Source organism: Sinocyclocheilus anshuiensis, unplaced genomic scaffold, assembly GCF_001515605.1.
Source record: "Sinocyclocheilus anshuiensis isolate Anshui unplaced genomic scaffold, SAMN03320099.WGS_v1.1 scaffold476, whole genome shotgun sequence".
NCBI lineage: Eukaryota > Metazoa > Chordata > Actinopteri > Cypriniformes > Cyprinidae > Sinocyclocheilus > Sinocyclocheilus anshuiensis.
The window spans coordinates 681,002-691,835 of NW_015554139.1; the positions used below are offsets into that span (position 1 = coordinate 681,002).

A 10,834-nucleotide genomic window follows, 5' to 3' on the forward strand; every position below is an offset into this window, starting at 1 on the left:
GATCCTGCGACCCTGCCACTATTTGTCAGCCCTTGCATTGTGTTTCTCCACCCACCCCAGCGAGCCTGGGCTTAGCATGCAGTTTTTCAATAACTGTCCTGTTCCTTACAGCTGGTTCTACTCAGGGATTGCATGAGAGGGGGAGCTGCTTTATATGCTATAATCCCTGGAATCCAAGCATAAACTGGAGCTGCCCCACGCCAAAAGCCCCTTTACCTCCAGAAAACATCCCCCAGTTTACCTCCAGAAATCATCCCCCAGTGCTGCAATGAAACCAACCCCATGTGTCCTAATCCAAAGGTCAACTGATTGTGACTTTTTGCAGGCCAAATCAGCTTTGTTATCCCCTTGATCTGAGCTAGTGGACTACAATGAGACACTCATGCTCAATAAATCAGATACATCGGTTGTGTCCCAAAACATACTGAGGTTCCTACCTAGAGGAGCTCCGGTTGCCATGAGAACAGTCAGCGTCCTGAGACGTGCTTATGCGGATTGGCTGGACCGTCCTAAAATACAAGGCTCTAGTTGTTGGACTTGGTCCTGGTTGTCTGAAACAACCGCCCCGGAGGCGAATATGGCTGCCGAGTAAAGACTTTCCTTGACAGGGACTTCCTTGGCCTTCTAGAATACCTCATTTTGTCCAAAATCTCGGGCAGGATCACATGTGTTTTTTATGAACTGCAGCAAGGTCAGTAAATTTCTATCTAAGATGGCAAACACCTATTTTCATATACTTTTTAAAAGAAACAATATGTCTATTTTAAAATCCATTTCGCTCAATGTGTGTGTGTACTATGCATACGGTTTAGAGTATTGGGACAATATTTAGTAAAATTATCCATGTGCACTGAACACTATCGAATGAGAACAAAATATGAACTGAATTGGACAATAACAATTGTCTTCTGGAGAGCTGTTGATGGCTGAATTTAGTTTAAATTGAATTGAACTGATTTTATAACTGATGAACTTTGCTTTGTTATTGAACAGAATCAACTTGCACTGAAGGCATCGCAATTCTTGGCCTGATACTTCAACGAATCCATGATGTCCTTCATACAGTCAAAATTTCCACTTCCTGCAACAGTAAAACACCCCCATAACAGGACTGGGCCACCTCCATGTTTGACCATGAAGATGATGTTCTTCTGCTTATAAGCTTTGCCTTTGTTGCAACAGACATACTGCTGATCCATGGGTCCAGAATGTTCCAGTTTGGTCATATCACTTCATAAAACATTCTTCCAGAACTCCACAGGTCTATCCAAATGAATTTGAGCATGTTCAAGTCGACCTTTTATGATCTTCTTGATCAAGACTGGTATTCAGCAAGATGCCTCAAAAAATGAAGGCCATGCTTGTCTAATGTTCTTCTTCTTATACTCTGCATTGAAATGTTTCGCTCTCCTTCATCAGGTCATCTTGCAAGTCTTTGGCTGTACAATGCAGGTTTTTCTCAGCTGCTCTGATCAAACATTTTATTGAGCTTTTTTTTCTTCAACACCCTTGAGGGTTTTCTGGTACAACACATTTTAAGCTTAGAAACAAGGCTGGCAGCGGTGTCTCTAGGAGCTTTTAATGTCTTGGAAATCTTCATGTAGCCTTAGACTTTCTAATGTAATAAAACTATTTCTTCTATAGCTTTTGAGAGAGCTCTGTTGACTTTGCCATATTTGCTACTCAACTTCAGCACATGCATGGGCTAAGTTTATGTATGTGTAACAGCTCAAGCTAATTCGGGAGTTTCTAAAGGTTTAATTGTATTTTAAGACAATTTTGTTCCATACCATACCAAATAAGTGACTTTAAAACACCAATGTTGAATAATTATGACATAGCTGTATTATTAAAAAAATCCCATAACTCAAAAATATTACATTATGTATTGACACGATCAGTTTTAATATACCAGTAAACTGTTAATAGATGCAATTTTTATAAAATCCTGGATCTTCAGAAAAGCTTGTATTTGTAAAGTACTACAGTCTCTTGGGGGTTGAATCATTTTGATTGCAACTGTATATAAATACCTAACTACTGACTCTTTAGCTTAGCTACATGCTAACATCATGATCAATAGTTGAGTCTCTGGTGTGGGTCATATGATGACAGCTATTAACGCAGCACACAAGAACGTCAGCTTAACCTGCTGTCTATGAAGAGCATCTCAAATCAGTCACTTAAGGATTGGATTTCAAATCAGTGGCAGACAACAAGTCAGCTCTGGGTTTTAAGATACAAAAGCCATTGTATCAATTCCAAACTCAGCTCTCTACATAATTCAGACAGGAATGTGCTGACACCGTTCATACGACTTACCATTTTGATGGGCTTCTGTCGGAGCTCGGCCTCTGTCACGGGGGCATTCTGGTCTTTGGGTGCCAAGCCCTTCCTGCCCAGGAACTGTAGGAGTGCTGGGATGTCTTTGGGCGGCCCCTCAGCACCCGGGCTTCCACTCAGCAGAAGGCCGTAAGTGCGACAGTAGAGCTCAGGGGACAGCAGAAGGCGCGTGACGGGAGGCTTCAGGTGTTCTTGCTCATACTGATCACAGTAGAACGGGTCTCGCAGCTCCACCGGAACATTCTCTGCAGGTGAGAGAGAGAAAAAAGGATGTGTTCAGAGTGAAATACTCGCATACTGCCTACTGTATACTATTTAGTGCATGTATTTATTTTTTATTTTTTAAAGAGTATGTGGTAAATATGCAATATCAAACATGCTAAACTCTACCATAAAAGTGCTGATTGGTCAGTACAGCGTTCACACAAGCTAAAATACTAACGGTAGTAACAGTTATCACACAAAGGACATGTTCGCTGAGCTACTTGTTACTGTGCAACACTTCTAGTTTACATGTTAAAGACTATAACTACTAGCAGAAGAATGCCATTCAAATTAATATGGCTTAAAATTAATATGGCTTAATTAAAGAATATTAATAATATTTATGAATAGTATGAATCATGAAACAATCGATAAGAGCTTAGAAAAAAGTTGATGCTTTAATTTTTATTACAGTAACCCTTGTATAAAAGTACTAAAGCACTTGAGGTTGTACTATTAATTATTATGTATTGCACATTTATGTCACAATGGTTACATCTGCAAAAAGCATCTAGTTCTCATTTTGAAAATAATTGTAACATTTACTTTTACTTTACGACAAAAAATGTGTCACTACAGACATCATGATCGATGTTGATGATTGTTTTGCTTCAGGTTAATTTGCAATTATGTGCATTTTTTCCTGCTGTTGTTGCATTTATGTTTATCGCCATTTCAGCTTTACAGGCCATTTCATGACAGACAAAGATGTCACATTCAAAAAATACAAACGTAAAATTCAACTAAATTTCCTACCGTAAATATATCAAAACTGAATTTTTTGATTAGTAATATGCATTGCTAAGGACTTAATTTGGACAACTTTAAAGGCGATTTTCACAGTATTTTGATTTTTTTACCCCCTCAGATTCCAGATTTTCAAATAGCTGCATCTCGGTCAAATATTGTCCTATCCTAACAAACCATACATCAATGGAAAGCTTATTTATTCAGCTTTCAGATGATGTATAGGCTAAATCTCAGTTTCAAAAAATTTACCCTTATGACTGGTTTTGTGGTCCAGGGTCACATATTGTATTTACATAACTCTATGAATGAACTGTACTATAAATGAATGATCTATAAATTGTACTTGAGATAAATTATAATTTTTTCCTGGGTCCAGCTAAAAAAAAAAAAACAAAAAAAAAACGAGTCCTTCAAAGATTGTCCTGATGTCATTTATTGTAAATGAAATGTAAAATTGTCACACACAGTACAGTGTGTCTTTGTCACTGTTGCACACTTTGGCACATAATGTAGGTCAACATTAATGTTATTAGATACAGCAGGTCTGAGTGACAATAGAGTGATGAAAAAAAAAAATAGTGAATTTACATATTTAATCTTTATGCCTAATAAGCCAAAAATACACTGGCAAACCTGACTAACATGCTGATTTTTTTACTGATAGCCTGATATCACTTTGCATACAACTTTATCAGCATTTAAGGTATTTACATGACCTGGGGTTTTAAAATAGTATAATCGGTATAACACTCTTGTTTTCTTATAATGATTTTATAATGAACTTAATAATTATCAGCATTTTATTGTACATTACCTTTCAAACGTTTGGGGTCTGCAACATTTTTAACATGTTTTTAAAATAAGTCTTGCTCACCAAGACTGCATGTATTTGATCAAAATACAGAAAAAACAGTAATATTGTGAAATATTATAACAATTTAAAATAACTATTTTCTATTTGAATATATTTTTAAATGTAATTTACTCCTGTGATGCAAAGCTGAATTTTTAGCATCATTACGCCAGTCCAGTGTCACATTCAGAAATCATTCTAATATGCTGATTTGCTGCTCAAAAAACTTTTCTTATTATTATCAATGTTGAAAACAGTTGCTACTTAATATTTTTGTGGAAACTGTGATACATTTACCAGCATTCTCAGACATAGAAAGTTAAAAAGAACATTTATTTGAAATAGAAGTCTTTTGTAAGATAATAAATGTTTTTACTGTCACTTTCGATCAATTTAATGCATCCTTGAAAAAAATCTTCATGACATGGTAGTGTACATATAAACACACTCAACAACCTGGGAAGACATAAGAGAAAGACTAACCTAACAGAAGAAAACACAAAGCTAGCTATGAGGAAAACGGCCCCATCATGCCCTACAGCCCAAATCATCTGATCAAGTGAGCAGAGCAGGGGTTCAACAAACCGCACACACACAAACATGCATGTCACCAGAAAACTAAAGACACACAGGAGTTGGATCTGTAGATGTGAGTGATGGTGAAGACACTCCTGGTCCAATTTCTGCTAATTGGCCATTTGCTTCCAGTCACTGCCTCTCCAACAATTGACTCCTTGAGCAACAGTGACATCACATTCCCCAGGGTGCACCACAGCTGAGACCGGCACCCAGAGCCCGGTCTCAGAAAGCCACACACACCGTGATAGCTTCAAAAAAAAGCCAAGCAGTTCAGGGGTCAGTGAGTGAGTTCACTGAGGTCTGTGGAGCCAATAAGAGCCAGGTGTGCAGTACGTTTGATGTGCTGTACAATAGGGGAGAGATTCAACCTGTCTGTCTCTCTTTTTCTCACACAAACACACTGAGAGACCTAGTGAGGCGGCAAACACTAGCTAAATGTGAAACCTGTACCACGTGGGCTGAGAAACAACGATCCACATATGTGGGGCACATAATAAATGATTCTTTTACACAGTCATGCTTTGTCAAGCCGATAGTTTGGATTTGAGTGTCTACACCTGTGAAAGGACAGATAAAGAGAGACAGCTCCTGGGCTGGTGTGAGACAATTTCTGTAAACAAGCACCAAACACACACAAAACCTTGTGAAACGCAGACTTGAAACATACACCTCACACGCCCACCGTGAACTGGTTCTGCCACATTCAGGGCCGATCATGAATCCACAATGAGAACGGCACCTCTCTGCCACATCCATGTTTAACAAGCAGCCAGAAGCCATGGGACCTGTTCTAGGATGAGTTCAAGGACAAGTTCCAGGACAAAAAGCTTCTGATAGGAGCTAAAATCAGCGATACCAGTGTACAAGTTTATATGTTATTTACATTTGATCTTGCATTTTAATTAGGGATGCACGATATTGGATTTTTGCCAATATCCGATATGCCGATAATTTTGCAGATGCCAATACCGATATATAATTATTTTTAATTTTGGTTAGTTTTTAACAAGAACTTATTTGTTAGAATTAAATAAACAATAATAAAGTTATTTTATAATGACAGTACATTGAAGATTTGAAAATAACTTTAAATAAACTATATATTAAATCACTGCATTTTTTTCAGAAAGATGCAGTGGTAACCTTAACATTTTATTTTATGATTTAACATTTGTAGATGGTCTAAAGCAAAAGAGTTGTAAAAAATTCTGAAAATCTTTTAGAGCTCATAATTTGTTCAAAAAAATAGCATATTGCACATTAAGTAATACATCAGTATATATGAAATTATTTAGTTTAAGTGTTTGTGATTTTTTTTTTTGTTCATGTAAGCTATAGCTTCTGACCTTTAAATCAAAACATACTTAATATTTTATGGCATCAATTACTGCTTTATTTAATCAGAAACACCGTCTAAATATTATTTGTGTATTTTGCTTTCATTTTATTAGAAGTAAGCCAACAGCGCCCCCTACGGAATTAAAACTCCTTACTGAGCGGGCGTTAGGACCCGGGGAGGCTGCCGCTGCACGTGCTATTACCGTTTACTCTATCACACACCGAATGCGTCATTCTGTACATGCATTCTCAGTTTAAATGCAGCGATCAAAACAGTGAATCCAATCACCATTCAGGCAAAACTTTGCTTCAAGAATGAGCCACAATGCTAACGTGATCTAATCGCTAGCACACCCTGAGCACATATGAGTTAATATATTCCTCTTATCGGCAAGACATATCAGCATTTTTTTTCACATCGGGCCGATGCCGATATTTACATTTAAAGCTATTATCGGCCAATTCCGATATTGGTCCAATAATAACATGCATCCCTACAATGTAACTAAAAAAGTTCCCAAATTTAATGAACAAGTACACAGAAATTTAAATCAAAACATACTCAAGATTTTATGGCATCAATTACTGCTTTATTTAATCAGAAACACCGTCTAAATATTATTTGTGTATTTTGCTTTCATTTTATTAGAAGTAAGCCAACAGCGCCCCCTACGGAATTAAAACTCCTTACTGAGCGGGCGTTAGGACCCGGGGAGGCTGCCGCTGCACGTGCTATTACCGTTTACTCTATCACACACCGAATGCGTCATTCTGTACATGCATTCTCAGTTTAAATGCAGCGATCAAAACAGTGAATCCAATCACCATTCAGGCAAAACTTTGCTTCAAGAATGAGCCATAATGCTGACGTGATCTAATCGCTAGCACACCCTGAGCACATGTGAGTTAATGTATTCCTCTTATCGGCATAATTTTTCATATCAGGCCGATGCCGATATTGGTCCGATAATATCGTGCATCCCTAATTTTAATCTATGTTACGATCATTAAACCTGATGATAACTACATGATCACTCACAATGCACATTTATGCTATGAATCATGTAATTGTACACCTGTACACAAAGGTTCAGGACACCAGGAACACCAATTCATTGTGTGCTTGAATTCAACATGAAGCATTTTACTTCCATAATATAACATACACTACAGTTTAAAAGTTTGGGTCAGTACTTTTTTTTTTGAAAGAAATAATTTATTTAAATTAATTAAAAACATAATACTTGTATTCAGCAAGGATGCATTAAATTGAGACAAATAAAGACATTTATAATGTTACAAAAACTGTCTAGTTCAAATAAATGCTGTTCTTTTGAACATTCTCATCAAAGAATCCTGAAAAAAAAAATGCATCATGGTTTCCACAAAAAAAATTATAGCAGCTCGACTGTTTTCAACATTATATTAACATTATTAATATATTAGAATGATTTCTGAAGGATCTTGTTACACTAAAGACTGGAGTAATGATGCTGAAAGTTCAGCTTTGCGTCACGGGAATAAATTACATTTTAAAATCTGTTCAAATTGAAAACAGTTATTTTTCCTGTAAATGCAGCCTTGGTGAGCATAGGAGACTTCTTTCAAAAAAAAAATATTACAAGCTACAAACTTCTGAATGGTAGTGTATTTCTGAGTGAAACTGGATTCAATGGGGAGGAGGAGAAAAAAAGAAAACGGGTCTTCATTTTATTCAATAAAAATTGGATTATGAAAAGTGGGCATTCCATAATAGTCTAAATTTTGTCCTCAGGGGACCACCCTGGTGGCTAGCTCCTGTAACTGTCCGGTGCAAAAGCCCCTATTATGCAATAGCCAATGTGGCCTAAGTGACATCAGCAGAAAAGGACCGAGGAAGATTTCTGTGACATGTTGATAAAAGATTAGAAGAACATACTGAATATATTTTAAACAAACAGCAAGCCAAAAAATAAACAATGATAATTTGTAAAATCAAGGGGGAAACAATACATTGCCCACCAACTGGGTGACATATAAAGCTCAAACCCAGAATGCAAAGCAGGATGCAAAAGCCGCAGCGATGTGAGATGAGGGTGGCTGATAGAGGCTTCATTTCCCTGTAGGACTGGCAGTCAATGAATGACTGCTCTGTACTGCACCTTCAGAGAAAAGGTGGGAGAGCAATACCTGAAAATAGAGAGGGCGACGCTAAACTAGGGCGGAATTTAGTGGGACAAGCGCTCGATACGTGCGCACACACACACACACACACACACACACACACACACACACCAATGCTGGGGAAGCTTGTTTGGAACTACAGCTCATCAAATTACAGGCTACTCACAATTTAAAACAGTCAGAAAAAGTAGTTAGATGAATATCATTTTTTGCTAAAGTTTGAAAATAAACCCAACCCAAAGAAGGTGATGTTGAAGGCTACAGTATCCAAGTGTGTCTGATTATTCGCAAAGCTAGCTCAGTTGTGATGCGAAGCATAAAATACTATAACACGCACTACAAAAGTTTTTGAGGTCTGTAAGAGTTTTTAATGTTTCTGAAAGTCATCTCTTATGCTCAAATAAGGCTGCATTTATCTGACTAAAAATGCAGTAAAAAAAATAAATAAATTACTACATATTGACACATCAATAGTGTCACATGATCACATGACAATAGTGTCACGAGATCCTTCAGAAATCATTCTAATATGCTGATCTGCTGCTCAAGGAACATTTCTTCTTCTTAGCAATGCTTAGTATTTTTGTGGAAACTTGGGATACATTCTTGACGAATAGAAGGTTCAAATGAACAGCATTTAAATATAAATCATTTGCAACATTATAAATGTCTTTACTGCCAATTATAATCAATTTAATGCATCTTTGCTGAATAAAAATGCTAATTTCTTTCCAAAACATACTCTTGGCCAGACGGTTTAAAATGTGTTTCGTCTCTCACCATACCATTCTTTTGTGTCCTGACCAGGCGCAGCGCAGACTTTAACGTTAAATGTCAAAATATTTTGGTGACCGTATGATTTTCTGCTGCATCAATCATGGTAGCTCTGCCCAGTGAAATATATCATTGGTCAAAACTACAACTACAGAAAAATATGCATTAAATATGTATGACTGGCTGTGACTGTCGTGTCATGCAGCATTTTCACATTCAGTGTGGACAAAAAAACTTGGTCAAGACATGGTGTAAAGGTTAGCTTCTTACTAGAAAAGGCACACAATTTTTAATGAATGAGTTAGCAAATGCAGTTAAGTTAGTAATTTCGCTACCTCTACTTTTGTGTCTACACAAACACTGTTTAGATGAGCAATGTCACATTTAAGAAGTGGAAGGAAGGGAATCAACAAGGAAAGAGAGGTAAATACTCAATAAGGAGCATGTCAGATGACAACCTAGTCACTATTATGACAGCAAACACCAACTCCAAACATTACCCATATCACTCTGTTCTTCCTTGATGTATGCTCATGCTTTCGTTCTCTCTCACACACGCACCAATTTCAGTCAATGAAGAGGTGAAAGGTTAAGAGATTCAGGAGGTCTGGCTCAATGGCAGCAGTGGACAGAAACGTGAATTCAATAAACTTAAGGAGACGATCATTAAAATGGTTTGACTCGAGTCAGCTGAGCAGGACTCCAAAAGCAAACAGAGAATGTACACAGAAGTCTGTAGGAGACAACAGCAAATAGGATGTAGCATCCTCACACCCACAGTTCATGCGGTCAGCTGAGCTTTACACGCCTGTCACATCTCAGCAAGTCTCCAAACACAGACAGCTAAAGCCAACAAAAGAACATTACACCGTTAGGAGCACTGTTTCAAGTTTCTAATATAAAGCTGAATAGCTGCTTTACACTACAGAGAAGGGTCAGCCTCAGATTTGAAGAGGGTTGTCATGGGAACATTGATCATTAAAGTCCATTTTTGTTTTAATTAAAGGCCAGCGGGCACAATCGGAGGACCACAAAGACGTTTTATGAACATCATGCTCTGGTCCACTGGCCTCTCGGGTTGGGAATAATCATTTTAACATATGAAGAGGCAGTTTCATCAACAAAATGTTATGTGCTTGACAAAAAATGAAAAATATATGCACTGATATTATGCAATAACCAGATACATTACAAATAAGAACATATATATATATATATATATATATAGCCTAATGTATGCATGTATGTATGTATGTATGTATGCTTCACATGCATATATATATATATATGTGTGTGTGTGTGTGTGTGTGTGTGTGTGTGTGTGACCCTGGACCACAAAACCAGTCATAATTTTTTTGAAATTGAGATTTATACATTATTTATTTATGAATAAATAAGCTTTCCATTGATGTATGGTTTGTTAGGATAGGACAATATTTGGCCGAGATACAACTATTTGAACATCTGGAATCTGAGGGTGCAAAAAAATCAAAATACTGAGAAAATCGCCTTTAAAGTTGTCCAAATGAAGTTCTTAGCAATGCATATTACTAATCAACAATCAAGTTTTGATATATTTACAGTAGGAAATTTACAAGATATCTTCTAGAAAAATCAACAATTTTGACCCCTACAATGTATTTTTGGCTATTGCTACAAATATACCCCACAACTTAAGACTGGTTTTGTGGTCCAGGGTCACATATATGTGTGTGTGTGTGTATATATATATATATATTTTTTTTTTTTTTTTTTCTCCAACTTTTTCCT

The 10,834-nt window shown here is 36.9% G+C and overlaps 1 protein-coding gene across 5 annotated transcripts in view; it reads right to left on the reverse strand.

Moving 5' to 3' along the window:
• The window catches only part of LOC107670479 (calmodulin-regulated spectrin-associated protein 3-like), a 35,618-nt gene that overhangs the window by 16,429 nt on the left and 8,355 nt on the right, over positions 1 to 10,834 (reverse strand). For all 5 annotated transcript variants that reach the window (XM_016463089.1, XM_016463090.1, XM_016463091.1 and 2 more), the window contains exon 2: positions 2,323 to 2,588. In XM_016463089.1, coding sequence (XP_016318575.1) covers positions 2,323 to 2,588 — 266 coding nt within the window. The remainder of the gene's footprint in view (positions 1 to 2,322; positions 2,589 to 10,834) is intronic.